The sequence below is a fragment of the Peromyscus maniculatus genome, chromosome 21 (assembly GCF_049852395.1).
Source record: "Peromyscus maniculatus bairdii isolate BWxNUB_F1_BW_parent chromosome 21, HU_Pman_BW_mat_3.1, whole genome shotgun sequence".
Classification (NCBI taxonomy): Eukaryota; Metazoa; Chordata; class Mammalia; order Rodentia; family Cricetidae; genus Peromyscus; species Peromyscus maniculatus.
In genome coordinates, this window is record NC_134872.1 from 36,982,134 (window position 1) to 37,006,161 (window position 24,028).

Sequence of the window (24,028 nt, forward strand, 5' to 3'; positions counted from 1 at the left end):
GCTCAAACACACTCGAGTTTACTGGAGTGCCTTGTACTCCCCAAGGTTAATTAAGACTTTGGGTTGGACAACCTGCAGCTTGGATAAGAAGATGCCTTTTCTCCCCCTCGTTCCTTCATGCACCTCTTAGAACCAGGAGTGCAGGAGACAACTCGCGCTATTGCTTTGCTTCCTCCCAGGAAGGAGGGGATTCGAGACTCGGCGCGTCCCTGACGGGAGGGAGGGGACCTGGCGATGGTTACGATTTCCTCCCGCCACTCCGGAACCCTGCCCGGGAGCGGCTGGGACTAGGAAACCAGGGAGGCGCCACGGGAGCCTCGGGGGCGGGTGGAGGGCGTGACTTCAGGGAGGTGGGCGGGGTTGAGGCTGGCGGGGCGGGGCTTAGTCGGGGCGGGGCCACGGCGGGCAGCGCGGGGTGATCCTGGCGAGCTGTGGTCTCCGCGCTCCGGGACTCGGCCGGCGCTCGGGCTGCGGTCCTCGCGCGCTATCCTCCCGCCGCCTTTTTCCAAGCGGGCTCGGCCCGGTGCGGCCGGCGGCTGGGGCGATGTGAACCGGGGCCCGCGGGCGCGGCAGGTTCGCCGCGATGTGGCTCAAGCCCGAGGAGGTGCTGCTCAAGAACGCGCTGAAGCTCTGGGTGACCCAGAAGAGCAGCTGCTACTTCGTCTTGCAGCGGCGCCGCGGGCACGGCGAGGGGGGCGGCCGCCTCACGGGTAAGGGGACGCGCGCTCGGAGGCTCGGCCCGGCTTCGGTCCCTGCTGCCTGGCCGCGTCGCAGGTGGGGTTTCGGTGGCAGCCGCCGAGGCCAGGACGGCCCTGCCTTATGGCTTGTTTTCCTTTTTCTCCTGCGTGTCTCACGCGAGCTCTGGTCGGGCTTGGAGGAGCTCAGGGACCCACGGGCCGGGAGAGGCAGGTGCACCTGGATGTGACCTGGCTCGTGAACGCTGGCGACACGGCTTCTAGAGCTTGCCACAAGGCAGCGGGATCGGGGCGCCCTAGGGCCCCGCCAGGTGACAGAAGGGTGCGCCCAGGCAGGCCCGGACTTGACCATCTGGACGCAGCTGTGGCTCCAGGTGGTGTTGCAGCTGGGGACCTAAGGCCAGACCTTAGCAAGGCTCGAGAGATCCCGGACTTTCTGGCTCAGGAGGAAGGGTCTGTCTTCGCTCCGAGGGGAAACTGAGGCCACTATAAGCTTGTAATTGGAGTAGTGAAGTTAAGCATGCCAGTTCTGTGCCTCCTTCCAGTGTCTTCTGAAGCACGATAGGTCAAAAACCCAAGGCTTTGAAGTTGCCCAAAAACAAGGCGTTTTCCCCTCCTAAAAGTTACAACTCAAAGCTTTTAGAAAATGGGACCAGTTTTCATTAGCTAGAGCTCCCATTCAATCAGAGAAGGAGAATTGCGGTATTGTTATCTAGGGGATGGAAATGCATCCTTTGGATAAGGAGCCCGGATAACAGGGATCTTAGATGATGGTCCTTTCACAACCTTCTGCTGAACGGCACTGAAGAAGTCAAAGGACCAGAATTGTGTGCTCAGATTAATTGTTGGTGACTGTTTGCCCTTGGGCCAGTCTGGGGAAGGACCTTTGAGAGTAGAGTGTGCTCGGAGAAACTGAGAAATAAGCCCCTGCCGGGCGGTGGTGGCACACGCCTTTAATCCCAGCACTCGGGAGGCAGAGGCAGGCGGATCTCTGTGAGTTCGAGGCCAGCCTGGGCTACCAAGTGAGTTCCAGGAAAGGCGCAAAGCTACACAGAGAAACCCTGTCTCGAAAAACCAAAAAAAAAAAAAAAAAAAAAAAAAAAAAAAAAAAAAGAAAGAAGCCCCTAAAACCACATAACAAAGGGCAATATATTTTAGTTTCAGGGCAATATATTTTAGCTTGTGGGTTTGGGGAGGGTGGAAATCCATAGTGACAGCATCTTTCCTGAGACCTTGGGAGTGGGTAGGGGATGGCAGGGTTCTGGTTGAAAGGGGGTAGTGGGCAGTAGAGGGTTCTGGATGTGGCAGTTGGGTGGCTGTTAGTCCCCCTGAGCAGCAGGGACAACTTCTGCAGCAGGTGGGCTTTACGGGAAAGAGTTATGGTATGAGGCCAGAGGCCACCGGGCCTTTTGTGAGCCCCTAAGCAGCACAGTGGTGGGGTTTAGTGTTGGACTGGGGAACAAGAACTTGGTAGCATCCTGCAAAGTGCAGCAGAGGCCAAGAGTCCATAACACTGAGGACCGTGGCTTAATTTATGGTGGATTAAGCAGAGTATCCGGTAAGTGGTCTCCTGTTGCAGAGTGTGACCGTAGGGCAGGACACTTGTGAACTGGGAAGCATGAGGACAGTTTGTTCCTCCAAACACATTCTGCCCTGCCCACCCACCACCCACTTAATCCACTGACTCTGTGGGATGCTTGATGTATTATTGCCTTGGGAGGAAAAAAAAAAAGTGGAGCAGGTAAGGGCCGGCAGCCTGCGGCTGATTCTCCATCTAGCAGGGTCCAGACATGGAGGGCAGAGCTGCCCCTCAGTGCTGGGCGGAGCTTCAGGGAGTTTATGACTCAGATGTACAGAGTCCGTTTGTATCGACTTAAGAGCCGTGTGGACTCCTTCCTGCTGCAGGTCCTGTGTTGTAATACCTGTGGCTTTGGTCCTCTCTGGTGTTTCCTTTGTCTCCATCTTGAGAATGTGCAGAAACTTCCCTCTCTTCTTGTCTTTGAGACGCAGTCTAAAATAATACATAGCCCAGGCTGGCCTCTGATTCATACTCCTCTTGCCTCAGCTTCTGGGGGACTGGGATTCCAGGCACATGCCTCCATGCCCAAATGAGAAATTTTTCTTTCTTTCTTTCTTTCTTTCTTTCTTTCTTTCTTTCTTTCTTTCTTTCTTTCTTTCTTTCTTTCTTTCTTTCTTTCTTTCTTTCTCTCTCTCTCTCTCTCTCTCTCTCTCTCTCTCTCTCTCTCTCTCTTCGGTTTTTTTTGAGACACGGTTTCTTTGTGTAGCTTTGCGCCTTTCCTGGAACTCGCTTTGGAGACTAGGCTGGCCTCGAACTCACAGAGATCCACCTGCCTCTATCTCCCGAGTGCTGGGATTAAAGGCGTGTGCCACCAGCGCCCGGCGAGAAATTTCTTAAAGGCAGCAAATAAATGGACCAAAAGAAGAAAGCCGACCAAGAGAAGGTACTTCATTTCTGAGACACTTAGGATCTCTTGTTTTGGTTGTGCCAGGATGACATGTCCTTTGCAGCCTGACTCCTGACCTTTGAACATTGATTTAGCAATCGAGACTTAGCGGATTGTCCTTGAGCTTGTCTTCACTCAGCCACGTAGGAATGTGGTAGAGTCAGGACCGACGAGGCACTGGGCAGCTCCGGTCTGGCAACTGTTAGAAAACAGAAATGCAGTTGGCAGATTTTTAGCAATTCAAGAGTTTATGGTGTACATTGTGTTTAAAGGAAATAATGGGGGCGAAAATGATGAGTAGACTAGCTAACAGGTCAGAAATAAAGGAGAGCATACAGTAATCTTTTCCTTTTGTGCTTAATTTTTATTAGATACTAGTTTAGGCATACAAAGGTCCAAAGGTTAAAATAATGTGGACTGCCCATTTTCAGAAACACAGGTTTTTGTCTGAGGGTTATAATTTATCCTCCTACCTACTCACGCGCGTATGCATGCACACCCGCACGTACTCACCTACCTTCACTCTATACACACCTGCATTTTTTTTTTTTTTTTTTTTTTTGGGTCAGAGCTGAGGACTGAACCCAGGGCCTTGCACTTGCTAGGCAAGCGCTCTACCACTGAGCTAAATCCCCAACCCCCTGCATTTTTTTCTCCCTAACTTTCCAATTCTCTGTCTTAGTTGCTTTTCTACTGCTGTGACAAAACACCATGACCAAGTCAGCTGATAGAAGAAACCGTTTATTGGGGGCTTACAGTTTCAGAGAGTGAGTCAGTGACCATCTTGGTGGAGAGCATGGCAGCAGGCGGACAGGCATGAGGCAGGCATGGAGCAGTAGCTGAGAGCTCACATCAGGGATAATAACTAGAGGGAGGGAGGGAGGGAAGGAGGGAGGGAGGGAGGGAGGGAGGAGGAGAGGACTAGGAATAGCCTGAGCTTTTGAAACCTCAAAGTCCACCCCCAGTGACCCACACCTCTTCCAACAAGGCCACACCTCTTAATCCTTCCCAAACAGTTCTACCAACTGGGAGCCAAGCATTTAAATATTTGAGGCGATGGAGGTCATTCTTATTTAAACTACCACATTCTTTCATGTAAATGTACTTCTGTTTTTCTTTTTAAAAAAATATTTATTTCAGGTGCATTGGTGTTTTACCTGCATGTATGCCAGTGTGAGGGTGTTGGATCCCCTGGAAGTGGAGTTCTAGACATTTGTAAGCTGTGGGTGCTGGGAATTGAACTGGGGTCCACTGGAAGAGTAGCCAGTGCTCTTAACCTCTAAGCCATCTCTCTGGCCCCCTAGATGTTTTTCTTTCTTTCTTTCTTTTTTTAAATTAAATTGCCTGTTTATAAGGGTAGGTGTTTTACCTTTGATGGTGCTTGGTACAGACTGTAGGCTCAGTAAACATTTGTAAAGGGACTAGGTAAATGAAAGCACATATGGATGAGCCTCCTTTTTGGGGTGCAAGATGGGTGTAGGCACAGTGACCCAGGCTAAGCTGATCCTGTGGGTTTGGAGCCTCTCCGCCCTCTTCTGGACTTCCTGTTTACTTGACAATCTGACCATGGTGGGAAGCTGCGATGGGTGGATGGATGTTGTGCCCTCCTCCCCTTCCTCCTCTCTCACCTTTATTTTTGTAGCTCCGGCTTTGGGGACCGGGAAGTACCATGGTGCTGACTTCTCAGGATGGCTTGCAAGGGTGGATAAGATGGAGTTGTCCTTACCACCTCCTGAGACCCATTTCTTTCTCTCTCTCTCTCTCTCTCTCTCTCTCTCTCTCTCTCTCTCTTTTCAAGACAGGGTTTTTCTGTGAAACAGTCCTGGCTGTCCTGGAACTCACTCTGTTGACCAGGCTGGCCTCGAACTCACAAAGATCCGCCTGGCTCTGCCTCCCCAGTGCTGGGATTAAAGGCGTGCGCCACCACCGCCCGGCCCCCATTTCTCTTTCAAGAGGCGGTTTGCTGGAATATGAAATCCTGGGCTCTGGGAAGTCTGGGTGGCCATCATGTCAGGTTAGAACATGATGAGTTCAGTATCATGAGATGTTTCCAAAGCTCCGCAGACAGAAGTGGTTTTGCCACCCTGGGATGGATGTAAACTTAGACAGTGTTCACTTGGATACAGTCTCCAGCTCGTGGGAATATTGCTTATGAAAGTTCAGTCCACCCTGGGAGAACAAAGAGCCAGCAAGTGAGCACGTGGGAGGCAGTGGACAGAGAGAGCATACACCATCTCTGCCCCCTCCCCCAGGGCTCCGTGAAACCCTTAAAGCAGTAGGGATAAATGTAACTCTAAAGTTCAGGCATCCTAGACTAGATGGGCCCCTCCGGAGGATTTTGTTTTAATGCTTGGTGTTTGATTCTGTCCATTTCTCTGTAATCTTACAATTATTTTCTTGAAGAGCCTAGCTACTATAGACTTAGAACTTGAATAAGTTATTGATGTTTTTCTGGTTTGCAGAGTGCTGACCATAGCCCCTGCTCACATTAATGCATTTGTAATTATCTAAAGAGGATCAGGGAAAGGAGTGAGGGTTGGTGGAACACGGTGGTTAATATTGGCTTTGGAGTCAGGATTAAGTGTGCTGGGTACCAGTGTGTGTGTGTGTGTGTGTGGGGGGGGGGGGTGCTGAGCTTTGATTATCCAAAGAGCCAGAGTCGTAACTCGGAGTTCAAGTGGAGCAATGCTGAAGTTGCTTTGGAGGTCAGAAGTGGTTCCACACTAGCTGTTCTCGCCTGCATCTCTGCCAGCACAAGGCTTCCCACAAGAGTGTTAGAGTTAAGTGGGATAATTAATTACACTTCCTCACCCTTAGCACCTAGTAGATTGGAGGAAAAAAAAAAAAAGGAAAGAGTAACATTGACAGAAACTTGAGTACTGTGAGGGCTTCTGAGAAGAAGTGTATAAAGAAGTTTGTACTAGAGCCGGGTGGTGGTGGTGCACGCCTTTAATCCCAGCACTTGGGAGGCAGAGGCAGGTGGATCTCTGTGAGTTCAAGGCCAGCCTGGGCTACCAAGTGAGTTCCAGGAAAGGCGCAAAGCTACACAGAGAAACCCTGTCTCAAAAAACCAAAAAAAAAAAAAAAAAGTAAAAAAGAAGTTTGTACTATTGTGAGGGACCTCGCACTGGCTTGGAACTCACTTCTGCAGTCCAAGCTGGCCTAGATCTCGAAGCAGCCTTCCCGCTTCAGCCTCCCAAGGGCTGGGGTTACCAGTGTGAGCCACCACCATGCCTGTGCTTCTACCAGGGCTTCCTGAGTGCAGTTTAAAAATGGACACATTAAAAGCATCGCTGGGCCAAGTATTGCCCATTGCCAATGGAAAGGCACTTTGCAGCCTGTGGTGGCTCATACAGGTAATCCCCATACCAGAGAGAGTGAGGCAGGAGCCTTGTTATGACTCTGAGGATAGCCCAGGCTAAGAAGTGAGTGGTCTCCAATGTGGGCAAGTGTTAGACTTTGCCTTAAAACAAAACACCAAAGCAAAACAACAACAATAGAGAAGGAAAAGGCATTTTCCCAAGATTCGGTACAGGGCTTCTTAATCACACACAAAAAACTTCCACCTTGCATCCTTTTGTGGAGTGTGTTGGCCGTTTGGGCATGAGTGAAGCCAAGCATGCTGTTGCCTCTTTTGGCTAGTGTCATGGCTAGTTTTAATTCTCAAACTGACACAACTTAGAATTGTCTGGAAGAGAGTCCTTTTTATTTTTAATTTCTTTTGATGTATTATTTTGTGTGTACGAGTGTTTTGACTATATGTATGTCTGTATACCCGAAGAGGTGGTAAGCCCTCCATGTGAGTGCTGGGAATCGAACCTGGGTCCTTTGCAAGAACAAGTGCTCTTAACCACTGAGCCAACTCCAGCCTCTGGAAGAGGGTCTTGATGAGGGATTGTCTAGATCAGGCCTATGGGCGTGCATGTGAGGGGTTTTTGTACTTGTTAATGGAGGTTGGAAGAACGCCCTGAATGTGGGTGGCACTGTTTGGAGGGCAGGATCCTTCATGGTAGAAGTGTGCAAAAAAAGCAAACTAAGAATAGATAAGCATGCCTACATTTGTTTTCTCTCTACTATTGCTTGTGGACTAAGGGCTGCAAGGTTCTGCCCTGATGTCCCGCAGAGATGGACTGTAACCTGCAATTATAAAGCTTTCCAACTTCCTCTAAGTTGTTTTGGTCGGACTTTTTTATCACGGCCCAGAAATGGAACTAGGGCAGCAGGTATGTCAGGTATTGGCTGGGGACCCACTCAGGTAACTGGATTTGTTGGTGGTTTTTGTTTCCAAGGAAACTCTTCGGCCAAGCAGGGCAGCTTGCTGCACTGTGTAGGCGCCTCTGTGTTGCTTCTAGAGTCTTACTGCCTTGGTCTCGTTTCTCCAAAATACCATTAAGAAAGAAACTGTAAATAAAGGGATAGTTTGAATTGGCGCACAGATCTGAAAAACATGACGGGAGTGAAGTAATGGATACAATCCTGGGGGCTGATAAACCATTAACAGAAAACGTGGTGGTTTCTAAGAATTTCCCTTATTGGGCACAGGAAGAGCAAGTGCTACAGTGATGTGATCAGAGTCATTCTTGGTGGCACTCACTCCAGAACACGGAAGGAGTGAAGCCTGTGAGTGAGTGGTGGGTCGTGAGCCTCCAGCCATTGGAAACTCCTAAGGAAGAGTGACTGTGACCTGGGTGGCCCAGAGCCTTAAAAAAGCGAATTCATAGCAGGGAAGGGCGAGGAGTTTATGTTCCTGACCGGGTGTTCTGTGGAACTGAGGAAGGGAGGAAGGGACTTACTGAAAGTCAAAAGTAGCAAGTGCCATAGATAACACTTTAAGGTAAGTTTCACCCACGTGTAGAAACTGTTCAATTGTATCAAAAAGTAGCCTGAGCAGGTTTTCATTGTTCTGAATTGTGGGTGTTTCCTTGTTAAGTCCTGGGGCTTCTCTCCCTTCTGCTCTTACCCATGGACTGAGGCAGTCATCTCTGCCTGACCTTTGCTACAGGCTGGCCCCACTGGCTTCTTCTGCTCCCAGCCCCTCACCCACCCTGCTTCGTGCTTTTTTCTTGTCACCCCGAATTCCATTTCCTGGAAGTGTAGGACCTGCCCCTTTCCCCTTTGGTCTTGGACATCATCTACTTCCCACCAGGGTCACATCTGAGCTCCTGGTAGCCCCAGTCACCTAGAGCGTGAACTGTGGCGGGGTTAGGGGGTTGGGGGGAGTAGTCCTTGTTTCTCTGCTGGTCTCTAGCTGGAGGGGTTCTTGCCTTTGGAACATGCTTGGTAAATAGTTGTTGAGTGAATGGGCAGCCAGGCAGATCTGAGATGGGAGCCTGTGAGTTTGACCCTGGAAATGGAAATTCTGCATGTTTTGAACATAGGAGTGAGGAACAGAGCATTGCTTCTCATTTCTAAGGCCAGTGCGGTGTGCTGGAAGGACAGACAGGCAATTGAGAGTTGGTGGTGCCTGCTGTTGGAACTACCCGTGGGTAGCCTTACAGAAACGATTCTGAGCCACATGTAGCTACAAGCTTTCTAGCAGCTACTTAATTCAGCTCTGTGAACTCCAGACATTTGTTTTCTTGAAAGCTTGTGGGGTGCTACCAGTCTACTGGATTTTTATCTTTTTCTTTCTACTTCCAGAGATCTGCTTTTCACAAAGGAAAAATTAACAAAATAAGCACCCTAGCTGGGCAGCGGTGGCATATACCTTTAATCCCAGCACTCGGGAGGCAGAACCAGGTGGATCTCTGTGAGTTTGAGGCCAGCCTGGGCTACAGAGCGAGTTCCAGGACAGCCACCAAAACTACAAGGAGAAACCCTGTCTCAAAACAACAAACAAACAAACAACAAAATAAACACCCTTACTGTGCTCTCCTTAAGAAAGATGCGTATCATGCACCATCCTGAGTATGAAACCTGTGTAAAATCCTGTGTATGATGTAAACATAAAGAAAAAGCCATAGAATCAACCCTGTGCACTGGTTAGCAGAAGGCTTCCTTGTTCTCCTCCCCACCCCACCCCCATCCCCTGTGGTAACCTTTGCCCTGATTTCTGTGCCACCATCTTGCTTTTCTTTACAGTTTCAGCAGGTTTATGTCTATCCTTACTCGGTATATTATTTAGCTATGTATAAATTTGTAGTTATGCAATGGAGTCATGCTTTATTCAACATTTATATTCGGTTACCCATTTCCTTCAACAAAATGCGTCTCCGACCTTGAACCATGGTGCGTACAGCCAGAGTACGCTCATTTTCACCCACGTGTAGTAGCCCATTGCCTGACGACTGCTGTCCTGTTTGTTGATTCTCCTGCTGGTGGCTGTTTGGGTTCTAGTTGTTGTTTTTACTATTACACATGCTACTGCTGCGACTGTTCATGTTTTTAAAGGTTGATTCTGTGGGTGCTGGTGTTTTGCTTGAATGTATGTGTGCGCACCACATGTGTACTGTGCCCTCAGGGAGGTCAGGAGGTGGCATTAGATCCCCAAGAACTGGGGTTGTGGATATTTGTGAGCCACACTGTGGTGCTGGGAATGGAGCCAGGTCCTCTGCAAGAGCAACAAGTGCTCTTTTAACCACTGAGCCACCTCTCCAGCCCCAGGACATTTTTGCATCGTGTTCACACATGTGGAAGTTCCTGTAGAGAATATATCTGTGAGTTACTTTGGTGGGGCATATTCATCAAGGTGATGTATATATATATATACACTGTGATAGCTCACTCACTAGCAGAAGATTTTATTTTTTTCACTTTTGGAGTTGGTCCCAGCCTTGTACATGCCAGACAGGTGCTCTACCAGCTGAGCCACATGTCTGTTTCAGGGACTTTCTTCTCCTTCATGCTGTCCATCCTGCTCGAGTCAGCAGTACTCTGCTGTCAGTGAAGTCACCCAAGTGTGGTAAAGGCTCTATCCAGAGTGTTTCCATGACCACTGGAGGGGGGGGGGGAAGCCACCTGGTAAATGTCATATTGGCTGTTAAAGGTCCTGTCCGAAGTGGACCATGTGTCTTTGACTCCGCCTTCAGTAATGTTTCTGTCATTGTGATAATCTCAAGGGTGATGTACTAAATTATTGTCGAGGTGGGATGTGAGTGGTAGGTGGCATGGTGGCCAGTGGAAGGGAACTGAATCCTCCACTGCTAAGAGCTGGCAGCTTGTGCCTACACTAAGAATTCACGAGGCTAGATGCCTTAGTACAGGTCTGTGTTCCCAGGACAAGGGAGGCAGAGACAGGAGGATTGGGAGTTCTAGGCCAGCCTGGGCTACTTGGTGAGACTCTGCCTCAGAAACAAAAACCACCCAAACTGCCATAGATAGAGTGTAGTGGTCGAGTCCTTGAGTACTGTGTACAAGGACCTAAGTTTGATCCCTAACACTGAAAATAAGAAAAAAGGAAATTCAAATAGTCCACCAAGCATGGACTTGGAGAAATGAAGGAGAATACAGAAGGAAGAATGGGATGAGGTTGTTCTCAGGAGCAACACAGTGTGGGTGCAGAAGTCCCTAAGAGCGGCTGAAGACCAGTGGTCATTGAGGACACTGTAGGGTTGTGAGGGCAGCTTGTGAGTGCAATACACTTACTTTTCTTTTCTGTTTAAAAGTTTATTGTTCATCAGGACTGGAGAGATGGCTTAGAGGAAGAGGTGGCTTAGAGGTTAAGAGCACTGGCTGCCCTTCCAGAGGTCCTGAGTTCAATTCCCAGCAACCACATGGTGGCTCACACCCATCTATAATGAGATCTAATGCCCTCTTCTGACTAACATGCAGGCAGAACACTGTATGCATAATAATAAATAAATCTTTTTTTTTTAAAGTTTATTATTTGTCAATACATAGTATCTGTGGAATGCTCAGTCTCGAGGTGTGGTGAGCCAGGGGAAGAGATGCCAGACCTTAGATGGGTCAGGGTAGGATTTGCGTAATCAGGAGGCAGGTGAGGCATCCACATGAGGGGCCTTAGGTGCCATTTCTCAAGGAAGTCTTGCTTTTGTAATCATGCCAAGTACTCTGCACAGAGAAGAGATAATTACTTCAGTAACCCAGTGAGCAACTTCCTGTACGTAATGAACACATTCATGCCTCTCCCTCGCCTGAGCTCCTAACACACCTATAATTTTTGAGTGACAGAGTGTTAGGAGCATCTTTTGTTCCAATAATTGGCTTTTGACCTGGGTTCCTGCCTCAGAGATCTTAATCCTTGGGAATTTCCTGGTGATAGGAGCATCCTTTGTTCTAATGAGGCAACCTATGGGTTCCTGGACCAACCATGATCAGATTTTAGATTTCTCAGCTCCAGCCCCACGTTCCTGGGAAGAGAAAGGGCTTAGATCAAACCAATTGATCCTATATGGTGAAACTTACATAAAAGTGCCTAAACTACAGGGTATGTATGCTACGAGCACCCAGCTAATAGGAAGCCTTGTTGGTTTGTTTTTTCTCTTTTCTCAGCTTTCTCAGGCCCTATGTTGAAATACATGCCCCATGTTGGGCCCCAAATGTAGCTGGCTTTCTTGGACTTCTAGTCCTCAAAACATGACACAGAGACTTATTATTAATTATGAATGCTGGACCTTAGCTTATTTATATCTAATTTTTTTCTTTAACTTCAATTAACCCATTTTTGTTAATCTATGTGCTGCCCCAAGGCTTGTTTACCTCATCTATGTACTGTCCATCCTGCTTTCCTGCTTCCTCCATGTCTGTCTGTCTGTGTCTTGATGGGCTGGCCCCTGGCTGGCTGGCTCCCCTTTTCTCTCTGCCTGCCAGCCCTGCCTATACCTCCTCTGCTTAGCTATTGGCTGTTCAGCTTTCTATTAGACCAATCAGGTGCCTTAGGCAGGCAAGGTGAAACCACAACACATCTGTACATAGTTAAATGTAGCAGCATACACAAAAGCAGCACACCTTTACATAATTAAATAAATGTAGCCTGAACAAATGCAACACATCTTTACATAGTTAAACAATTATTCTGCAACACAAACAGATGTAACACATCTTTACTTAGTTAAACAAATATTCTGTTCCACACCACTTGGGATCTCCTGGACCTCACCCTAGTCACCCCTTTATCTGATTATTTATCTGTATCCATTATCATATTCTTTTATTTATTTATTTATTTATTTATTTTTGATTTTTCGAGACAGGGTTTCTCTGTGTAGCTTTGCGCCTTTCCTGGGACTCACTTGGTAGCCCAGGCTGGCCTCGAACTCACAGAGATCCGCCTGCCTCTGCCTCCCGAGTGCTGGGATTAAAGGCATGCGCCACCACCACCCAGCATCATATTCTTTATAATAAGTTGGTTCCTGAGTGCCAAGGACTGTTCAAATAAGTTATCAAACATGAGTAAGGGGGCATGGTGATTCCTGGTTTATAGTTGATGTATAGGTGATAACCTTGTAATTGTCATCTGAGGTAGGTCAGTCTCTTAGGATGCGACTTTTAACTTGTGGGATCTGCCTGAGTTCCAGGTAGTTGATGTTCTGATGGAATGCTGGAGAATTGGAGAATCAGTTGGTGTAGGAAGAATCCACACTCATTTGGTTTCAGAACTGTTGTGGATAGTAGTCACCTCCCAACTCAAAGAATTAACTAATAAAAGAGCAATCCAAGGATGTCAGCTTAGCACTAGACAGAAATTGTATCACCGGGAGAAAGGAATTAAAAAATTTAAAACTTGGGAATTGTGGGCTGAGCATGTACCTTGGTGGTGAAGCATACCAAAGGCCCTGAAAAGTGAGTAATGCAACTTGCATGGTGTTTGGTGATTGGTGACATGTGGTACCTGATTTCTTGTCTTGTTTCATGCTGTCCTTCTTGTCTGGGGTAGATGGTGGCTTCACCGTTTTGCTCAGGCTTTTATGTCTCAGCATCACAGAAACATTTTGTTATAGATGGTATGATCAGGATTTAAGCAATGCAGTTTATGTCTAGAAGGAAACTATAGGTAGATTATCACTTCAGTGACTTACGTGGACTGATCAGGAAATTTGGCTCTCCTGAAATACTGTGTTAATTTTTGAGGTGTGACAGACCAGGTGACACACACCTTTCAGGAGGAGAGACTTGATTTTGGCTCACGGCTTCAGGGTTTTCAGTCCATGTCTGCTGACCCCACTGCTGTGGGTCTGACATGAGAATGTATTGTGGAGCCGACAGCTTGCTCACAGTGATCAGCAAGAAGGGCATGACCCCAGGAAAAGGTCCAGCCATCAAGGATACTTGACCGGGAACCTATTTTATGGAGCGAGCTCCACCACTTAAATTTTCCAGAACCCACAGAAAGAACATCATCAGCTGAGGACCAAGCCTTCAAGAATGAGTAGGGGGAACTAATTCAACTGTAACAATGATTGAGGATTTCAGAGGGGTTTGAATGTGTCTGTAGTCCATTGGCTGGGATGCAGAGGACTTTGTCTACAGAGTGCAGGGACATTCTTCGAGTGGGGTTTGCCTACTGAGGAATAGCTTTGAATAGACTCCTGGACGTTTCCCATGAGCAGCAGTGTTTGAATGACAGAAACACTTCAACTTCACGAACAGCATTATTGGACCACAGAAAGGAGGTGTAGGAGGTGCAGAGAACCAAAGTGTTGTTTTGTTGTTACAGGGTAAGTGTAAAACTTGAACAAGGCACGGAGCTTGCTCTCAGAATCTGCAGCTTGAGATTGATCTCGACTGTGTAGGATCCAGCAGGCAACAATATCTGGCTGGTGGAAAGGATCAGCCTAGGTGTTAGTAAATATAGCATCTCCAGAGTCTGCGTGGGAACCACACCTTTGCGTTTTGCTTTAATATATATCTTGTCTGGGATTCCTTAAGAAAAGGGGATTTGGACACTCGTTCAGGTTTCTGAGCGGACAAGGTTTAGTGCCTACAATGTAATGTCTGTTCGTGTGGGATTAGGTGGCAAAATCAACATGTGAGACAAAGGTTGCTTGATGTGAAAAGCCACCCGTTTCTCGGTAACTGGGTAACTTGGGGGTGCTGTAAAGAGTCACTGGATGATGATGATGATGTCGATGTCCCATGAATTTGTATGGGGCATGCTTTCTCCCAGTTACAGACAGTCCATGTTAATGTCTTGCTCAGGGTGTGTTGGCCAACACAGATTGTTGAATTTGGTAAGTCAAACTTGAGATGGGAGTTGCAGCCCCTAAGGCAGCTTCAAAGCCAGAAATAAGGGCAGTGGTATATTGATGGTGTATTTTACTGGAGCAACAGCGCTGATTTCTGCTATTTGGATGGGCTTGTAATGACAAGGTCCATACTAAGTGGATGCTGTTTCCCCTTTAGCTTAAATAAAACATTTAGATTGAGAAAGAGTTGGGGAACCCATTGTAGAACTTGACGAGACTCTGTGGTTGTTGTGACTCTCACGGCACAAGCTCATTTCCCAGTTTGGATTTTACGTCTCATATAACCTGGAAAGCCGGCTGTGAGCATTCTATATGAAAAACAAAAAGTTAAGTTAAGCTCTGCTAGATGAATAAAACTCATTGAAGCTGAGGATGTATGTAGTGTGGGCACCTGCAGCGGGCTGAACTGGCCAAGCCAATGTGGCATTTAATTGCAATAACAGCAGTTCATGCAGCAGCACCTGTTGCCAGTTAACCATGCTGCAACCAGTTGCCCGACTGACCAAGTGGTAGCCAATCCAGGCATTTTCTACGCCTTGCTTCTGTTCTCCCCTGAATGCTGTCAGCTCAGGTTGTCCCTTAGCATTCTCAGGGCCTGCTCTGCTTCTAGAAGCTTTAGCTGTCTGGTTTGAGCATTGCTCGAGGAATTGACAGTTTTGGCGTTGTGGGTGAAGCTGGGGCCCTGCAGCCCCCTCCTTTCCCCTGGGAACCAGACAACCAGCAACATGGGTGTCTCAGTGCATCGCACTGATGTTGCTCGGTCAGGGTCAGCTCTTCCCTGGCTTTTCATAGCTCCGTGCATCTATGGTTTGAAGGCTCTGAGGCTGAAAGATGCTTTGGTCTGGCCTGGATTTGGAAGGTCCGAGAGAAACAAGACTGAGTCCTGGAAGGAGTCCTCAGTCTAAGGAAATTGAACTGGGTTCAGTAGGACATGGTTGGGTCAAGGAGAGAGGCCCCCCCCCTCAAATATACTGAAGTGGGTTCAGTAATTGATTGGGCTCTCAGGAGGCATGGAGTTGGGGTTCCTCTAGACCCAGGGAGTCTGGAACTCTATCTTCCCTTACTCTCTGAGTTAGTTCATGCTGCTAGAGAACCTGTAACTGTAGGGTATGCTAAGGGCCAGTGTATGCCAGGGAGGGCATGTGACCCTTCGGGGGTTTGTTAGGTAGAAGCTGGACTTGTCCCAGGGTCTGGAGTATCTCCATTTGGAACTCTAGCCAGCTTTATAAGAATTCCCAGAGCCTATACTGCCTTTTGAGGAAAAGAGAAATCTTACCAGAAATTACAATGGCCACAGTTATAGGGTTTCTGCTTTGGACAAAACTGTCTATTTATAGAGTACATTAGAAAAGGACGAGTCAGAATCCACAAGACAACAATGGAATGTCTAATATTACCCTTGAGACAGAATCTGTCTTAAGGCCAAGCTGGCCTTGAACATGGTCCTTTTGAGTGCTGGCCTGTATGGAGCTTTACATTTTTAGTTCTTTGCTGGGGTGTGAGGTGTGAGTGAGCATGCATATGGCGGTCAGAAGACAGCTTCCAGGAGTCAGTTGTCTACTGTGGGAGTGGGGGCTGGGGGCTGGGGGCTGGGGGCTGGGGAGAGCGTTCAGAGCATCAGCTAGCTGCAGGCTGCTTTACCCACTGAGCCTTCTCAGTGGCTCTGGGATATATATTTAAAATCGGTACAAAGAGGCCTTTAAAACAACTAAGTGTGTGTGTGTGTGTGTGTGTGTGTGTGTGTGTGTGTGTGTGTGTGTGTGTGTTGGGGGGGTGTTTATAGATGTTGAGCCCTTAGATCAGTGGAATCTATCACTTTGAACACCTTTATGTCTTGGCCAAAATTCTTCAGCCTGTAACAGTAGAGGATCCTAGTTGGAAGGTGTCCTGTTGGCCCTGTGTTCACAGGACTTTCTGCTTCAGTAAAAAGAACAGAGACAGTTAGGATGCTACAGGCTTCTGTTGCTTTCATACCAATACTTAGGGGAGGTGGTTCCCACTGTACGCGGAGCCGAGGGACGATGAAATCACTGAAGGTTTTTTTTTTTTTTTTTTTTTTTTTTTTTTTTTTTTAAATAGCGGAGGCAAGGGCAGGTCTCTGCAGCAAGCCTCACCATTGACCGTGGCTTCTTCCTATGCAATGTTTCTCTTCGTCTTGGCAGGGAATGGTGTTCAGGTCTGAAGTCTGATCTACAGCAATCCTGAGGCAGTTCAGTTAACAGAGAGGCAGGTGTTCCTGGAGTCAGCCCTCTTTCCTACATGGGCAACATGGGCAAGCAGTGAAGCAGGCCTCCTCAGTTGGAAAGGCTGTTGAGAAAGCGGAATGGGCAGGAGGGTGTGGAAGGTGCTGTGCCTGGTTCAGGTGAAATCTCTCTCCTGAGGTTGACTGGGTCCTCTGAGGATTGCTTGCCGGCGGAGTCTTGGAGAACTGTCTTTTGTTGGAGAGGACTTACCCTGCAGTTTGCTGTTCTTCCAGTGCTTTGGACTTTTGATCAGTGTGCATATTCAAAAGAATATATTTTGGGGTGGTATTTTTTGAACTCTTTCACCAGCTTTCCATAAGCACCTCAAGCCTATTTAAGGTAAACATAAATTTGTCGTGAGCTTGACAGTAGCTTTGGGAATCTTGAACTTGAGGTCTGTCTGCCACTGTTGTTGAATTCAGAGGTGTAGATGGAACCAACCGTCTTATTAAATAAGAAACACAGAACCAATGCAAAGAAGAAAGCCAAGAGGTCAGAGCTAAGAGCTAAAACCTTACCCTTCCTCCTGTGGTGGTCCTACCTCTCCAAACCAGAGCTACTTCCTGTGTTAAAGTCTTTATATAGAGTTTCTGTTCTGCCTTCTCATTGGTTGTAAGCCCAACCACATGACTGCCTCATCACGGCCTGTCTGTATAGACCTCCAGGTTTTCTATGGTTGGTATTGAGATTAAAGGCATGTGTCTCCAATACTGGCTGTATCCTTGAACACACAGAGACTTACCTAGCTCTGCCTACCAAGTGCTGGGATTACAAGCGTACGCCACCACTGCCCTGCTTTTCTATGGCTTGCTAATAGCTCTGACCCCTGGGCAACTTTATTTATTAACATACAAATAACATTTTAATACAAATAAAATATCACCATACAGAGGTAGGTATCTATGAAACATTTGAATCTTTTTGAAGAAAGTTAAACCACTAGAGCTTATGATAGATTTCAGTGTGATCCGACAGAGTGCCCTGTAGCTAGAGTTTTCCTGCCTTGCCCACAGTCAGTACAAATCTTTGTCACCCGCCATTCCCACAGCCGCTCAGACCCAACGAAGTAAACACAGAGACTTATATTGTTTACAAACTGTATGGCCGTGGCAGACTTCTTGCTAACTGTTCTTATAGCTTAGATTAATCCATTACCATAAATCTATACCTTGCCATGTGGCTGGTGGCTTACCGGCGTCTTCACATGCTGCTGGTCATGGCGGCAGCTGGCAGTGTCTCTCTGCCTCAGCCTTCCGCTTCTCAGAATTCTCCTCTCTCCTTGTCCCACCTACTTCCTGCCTGGCCACTGGCCAATCAGTGTTTTATTTATTGACCAATCAGAGCAATTTGACATACAGACCATCCCACAGCAGTGCCCAGGTGCCTTTAATGATTGGGATGAACTGCTGGAGGCTGCTCTGAAAAACAGCTGTGTAACAAGAATTGCTAAGTAGTTTTTTAATAAAAACCTGGTGCCAGATATTGGGGTAAATGCTGAAATATCAGAGAGACAAAGGAACAAGCCACTGCCACATCTTACCTCTTGACTCCTCAGCCAAAAAGCCTCTAGTTCCTCTCTCCTCGACTTATATACCTTTCTCCACCCAGCCATCATTTCTCGGGATTAAAGGCGTGTGTGCTTTCCAGTACTGGGATTAAAGGTGTGTGCCACCACTGCCTGGCTCTGTTTCTGTCCTCAACTGAGTCAGTCTCGTGTAGTCCAGGGTGGCTTTGAACTCACAAAGATCCAGACAGCTCTCTGCCTCCCGAGTGCTGGGATTAAAGGTGTGTGCCACCACCGCCTGGCATCTATGTTTAATCTAGTGGCTTGTTCTGATCTCTGATCTTTGGGCAAATTTTATTAGGGTACATACACAGTCTATCACCACACAGCTGTTCGCTGCTGGCATGGAGAAATGTGAAGTGGGTTCTAACTGGAGAGCATCAATGCATGAAGCAACAAGGTGGTTGAGGTTGACGCCATGTGGCATTCAACAGATGCACGGCCATCTAAGTGTCACACAGGGGAACGACAAGGTAGATGGATGTAGTTCCTTCCCTCATGGGGGCCTTTGGAGAAGTAAATGCATGCACGTGGTGGGAAACCACAGGGAGAGAAAGAGGGTTGTCTGTTCTGTCACCTGTGTGCACCTGCAAGGAAAAGAGGCTGGAGAGGGATCCCTGAGTCAGCGTTTTTATATCGTGTCAGCATCTTTATACCACGTCAGCATTTTTATTCCACTGAGTACCAATCGGAGAGCTGCTTCCTTCTTGGATGAGTCAGTCTTTCTCATCTTGGTTTTACAACGTGTGGGAAATGTAGATGCACCTCGGTCTGTCGGTAGACATGTTTCCAAGGACCTGAAGTGATGCTCATTTGCAGATCACTGATTAAAACCACTCAAAATTGCTTCCTCAGTTGCCCCTAGACGTTAAGACTCCTAGGAACTGACTTTGATGAACAGGTGGTAGCCAAAAGTGGTTCCTGTGTGGAGAATGCAAGGCATGTCTTAGTGGCTGAAGACACCATGTACAACTATTGAAAGTTAGAATTTTGTTGTTTTTAGAATTTTGTCTGGTCTCAATGGGACGTGGGTTTGATTAGCGCTCTTGATGACCTTGTTCTCTGTTGAGGAGGTGGGACTTTGGATGAGTGCTGTTCACAGTGCCCTGTGGTCTTATTTGATCTAGGTGGGTTTTTTTTTTGTTTGTTTGTTTGTTTTGTTTTGTTGTTCTCCTGAGGTGAGTTTTTGTTGTATAATCCAGGCACACCTTGACCTCACTAAGTATCAAGGATGACCTTGAGTTCCCAAGCCTCTTGCTCCTACCCCCAGTGCTGATTACAGGAGTGTGAGTGATGTCATGCCTGACTCGGTGTCATTGTGTTGAGTAAAATTTGGTGGGAGACCGTGTGTATGGACTGGCCCAGAGGACTAAGTCAACTAGGTTAGTGACAGTGATGGAGCTTTGCCTGCGGGAGGCCCAGTATTAAGTGAACTAGGTTTTAGCTAACTGACCGACTAATTAAGCTGTAGCCAGTCTAGTAGTTTTCCATGCTTTACTTCATGTTTCCGTCACTGTCAGTTCATCTTGTTGATTGGAGTTCTCAGAGCTTGTTGTAGTCTGATAAAGCCCCCCAATCTACAAATTGTTTTTGTCTTGTTTAGCATTCTTCAATAGTATACTTAACTTTCTTTGAATTAAACTGGATAGGAACTCTGGAACTTTATTTTTAAAGCAAAGCCAGAGATTGGTTGAACTGATGCCTGAGTCTTCCTAGGACTCCAGACAAGAGTCCCCATAAGACAGTGTCCTTTTATTCCAGAGAAACTGTTAGAAAGCGTATGTGTGAGGGGGTAATCAGAGATGCCAGTGGCTGTTGGACTCACTCAGAGAGGTCATCATCCCGGAACTGTTTGGCCACACACATGCCCATATACTCTACATAACAGATCTGTGCATTCCTGAAAAGCTTTACTTAGATTCAGCATTGTGCAGATTAGAAATATTCCCATTATAACTTCAGAGAGATTGATTGCTTTTAAGTATGGAACAGTCTATTAAAATTTATATTCTCAAAATAAAAAGTGCAAGAATTTAATGTGGACCTAGAAGCACTCATCTATTGATTTTTTTTAAAAGTAGACTAAAATTTGAATGATAGTGTTGTAGTCATAAGTTTTCCTGTGCCTCTCCTGTCCCAGCTGCTTGGACAAGTGAACACACAGAGGCTTTTATTACTTACAGACTGTATGGTCTAATGCCTCAGGCTTCTTGCTAGTTAGCTCCTATAACTTAACCCATTTCTATTAATCTCTAAGTTGCCACATGGCCGTGGCTTACCAGTATCTTCACATTTTGCTTCTCCTGTTGGTGCTGGTGTCTCTCTCCCCTCTGCCTTTCTTCCTGTCCCCCTTCAATTTCCCGCCTAGCTATAACCTGACTTGCCATAGGCCAAACGGCTTTATTTATCAACCAATCAGCAACACAGATTCACAGCGTACAGAAAGACATCCCACAGCATAGTGTCATCTGCTTTACAAACTAAAAGTAATTTGACTGATGAAAAGGGAGGGTATGGGGACGTATTGAGTAAGCAAAGCCTGCCCTCACGGGACCTGAAGACTGTCTTGGTCGTCTAGGGCAGGAGTTCTCGGGTGGGCCTTGCATAATGCCACATATGTTGGCTTGGGCATCATTTTATTGGGGGCACATTTAATTAAAACATTTGATGTCTTCATCCTATATGAAGATCTTGACTTTTTGTGGTGCTTACTGTTGAGAACAAATATTTAGTCAGAGGCGCCTGGACCTCTGAGTGTGGCTCTTTTCTGCTTTAGGTGTGTGTTGACATCTAGCCTGCGGCAAAGCACTTGGAGGTGGAGTGAGCCGCTTTGACTCCTGGAAGGCTTGTTCCCCGGAGACCGAGGCCTGTAGCGCATGTGGTGCACAGCTGGAGTGGAGCCCTGCACTGGGAATCAGGATGCAGACACCTGTCCCATGGGCTCAGCCCTCCTAAGCCCGCATGGAGCTTTTACACAGCCGCTCTGGTGGATGTCTGGTTCCCTGCCTCCCCTGCCCGCCCCCCCCCATGCTCAGCAGCTCAGCTGCTTTCTGGAGGAACCAGGGATAAAGGGGACTCATGTTCCTGCTTTAAAAATAGCCCTGACAGCTGTGGGTTCAAGGCTTCTGATCACGAGGATGGCACCTGTCTCGCTGCTGGGGCTCCTGGTCATCGTGCTCCAGAAGGGTCAGGGCAAGTTCTCAGGAAATCTGGGAATGGAGACTCTCTTCTTGTAGATGAGAGAGCTGGGAAGAGGTTCAGTGACTGATCTGTTGCACAGGTGGGGTCGCTTGGTTGTCCCTTGCCTGAGGTTAGCCCTTTCCTGCAAAACAAAGAACCGTTTAAAAGCTGGGTTCCCATGGCTGTCTCATGCCTGAGCAAGCAAGAGAGCGAAGTGGTAGTTGTGTGTTTCCTATTTTACTTCCACACCGGGCATTGTCCTGTTTCCTCAGATGCCTTCTGTTCACTCTGTAGCCTGTATTAGCCTTGAACTCGTCATTCTTCTGCCTCAGTCCCCCCTAAGTGCTGGGATTAAATCTGCCTCAGCCCCCCCCAAGTGCTGGGATTAAAGACATGTGTCACCACAATTGCTTGTAACAGTTTAATGCATATAAAAATATTGTGGCAAAAATACACCGATCATTTGATTCAGCACCTAAACCATTGGAGTGGGAAGTTGAGTGGCACTTGATGATGGGCAGCCATTGCTGCCATCTGCCTCCAGGACTTTTTATCTTCACATGGAAATACTACCCACCCTCCTCCCATCCCCACCAGCCCCCACCTACCACCATTCTCCTTCCTGCCTTTATGGATTTGAGTATTCTTGGTCTTTCCCGTGAGTGGAGTCTCATAGCATAGAGTCACCCCACTTTTGTGTCTATCACTTAGCACGATAGCTGCAAGTGCCCCAAGGGATATGGTTAAGGCCAATACTCCGTCATACGCACATACCACATTTGATCCGTCATTCATTGGAGGGCCTCGAGTTACTTTGCCCTCCTGACTATTGGAAATAGACTCCTGGAAAGGTGGGTTTGCAGACAGTACAGTTACCTGTAGGTCCCTGCTCTCCACCCTTTCTTTCCAGTATGTGTCCTGAAGATGGGATTTGCTGGCCCATGTGGTAACTGTTAAATTTTGAGATGACCTTGACGTTTCCCTGCTGACTTCATTGAAGAAAACAAAATGGCTTAGTGTTTTCAGGTTTATTAAGTCTTGTTATGGATTTCATGTGCTTTGTTCTAAGTGAAATGCTGCAAGTTAATTTGGTTTTGGAGGCTATTCCCAACACATCCTCAATTCTATCTGTATGTAAAGTGGTTGCTGTTAGGGGAAATCATAGGATTTTCAGGAGACAGGGAAAGTAATCTTGTTTCTGTTATCTGCGTGTCCTTAGGCCTTGGTTTCCTCTTCTGTGAAATTGAACCAACGACACAGAACCAGTAATCATTGTGAGTAATTGGGAAAGTGAATGTGAACTACCTGGGGCAGTGCTTAACAGCCAGGGAGCTTAGTCATTAGCGTGCTGGAGCCTGTTGTCAGGGAGTGTTGGGGGTGGTGTGTTGTCCTCTCATCTTAAAAGACATTGTATAAACCCTGTAGCGAGGGGTGACTTTTATACTCAACTTCTGAAGGGAGCCAAGGGTAGCTAGAACTCAGGGGCTGGATTTGGGTCTCACGTATGCATTTATCTCCCACCCCACTTTTTCAGACTCACTGTCCTCACCTATGAGGAGGTCGGACCTCTCACCTCCCTGACTCCTGGAATGCTTTATGTTCTAGGAGCTCTGTGCTCTCTCCATAGATGGCAGACAGACCTCAGGGGATGTGAAAGAGCTGGGAAGAGGGATGTCTGCTATTCCAAGGTGCCCTTCGTCTGGGCAAAAATTTCCTGTTAGAAGTTTGGTGCCAAGTTCCTGTAGCCTAGGATTCCAGTATCTATGTGACATCAGATCCCAAGACCCCATTTCTCAGAGACTGACCTCACCAAGTGGGGCATGTGCTAAGAAAATAGACTAAGGCAGGAAAGAGGTAGATAGGGAAGGACTTGCTTTGCCCAGCTCTGGCTGTAGCTACCATCTACCATTGAATTCATGTATTCTTTCCTTGTGGTTCTGGGGATTGAACCTAGTGCCTAGCACATGCTAGTCAAGTGCTCCAAGACTGAGCTACACCCTCTACATAGCTTTGTCTGTCCTGGAACTCAATATGTAGACCAGGCTGGCCTTGAACTCACAGAGATCCACTTGCCTCTGCCTCCCAAGTGTTGGGACTAAAGACACACATTACCATTGCCTCCTTAGCCCTAGCTTTTCAGGCAGAGTCTCACTGTGTAGCTCTGGCTGGCCTGGAATTTGGCTTTGTAGCTTAGGTTGGACCGTAACTCACATCTCTCCTCCTGTCTCAGTTTCCTGTCACCAAAGAGACAGTTTCTAAACAGTGCCATAGGTGTTCCTGCCTGTAGGCTTTACATGCTGCTGGGCATCAGAGTTTCTGCCTTCTCTCTCCAAGCTACTTCACACTATTGTTAGGTATGAAAAAACAGGAAACATCACCTAACATATGTTATGGCTGATCTGGTGGTTTGGGGGCTGGACACTTTCTTTAGATCCAAAATAAAGGTTTTTAGAAATAAAAGGTTCAGTAACGGATCCGTCTATACTGTGCTTGGCAGAAATCACTCCCAGAGAGGCTTTTGTCTGTGTGCGTGTGGATGTCTTTGTATATTTTCTCAAGTTCCTGACTCCGCAAGGGCTTCATAAATCTGTCAGGCTGGTATTCGGAGTGGTGCAGAAGTCATGGAAAATGTGATGTTTTCCACGGTTTTTCCTTACAGGCTCATCTTGTATCCTTTTAGGAGGGAGTGGCTGTGAGGAGCAGGTTCAGGAATGTGGGGCCCTGTTGTCACAATCTG

At 47.3% G+C, this 24,028-nt stretch overlaps 1 protein-coding gene across 4 annotated transcripts in view; it reads left to right on the plus strand.

Moving 5' to 3' along the window:
- Nucleotides 1-356: 356 nt before the first annotated feature.
- Tbc1d8 (TBC1 domain family member 8) overlaps nucleotides 357-24,028 on the plus strand; it is a 111,426-nt gene continuing 87,754 nt past the window's right edge. The window contains exon 1 of one of the 4 annotated variants that reach the window (XM_006980422.4): nucleotides 357-710. In XM_006980422.4, coding sequence (XP_006980484.1) covers nucleotides 584-710 — 127 coding nt within the window. In that variant the 5' untranslated portion in view covers nucleotides 357-583. The remainder of the gene's footprint in view (nucleotides 711-24,028) is intronic. The other 3 variants (XM_076557425.1, XM_006980421.4, XM_015998925.3) reach the window with 3 other exon arrangements.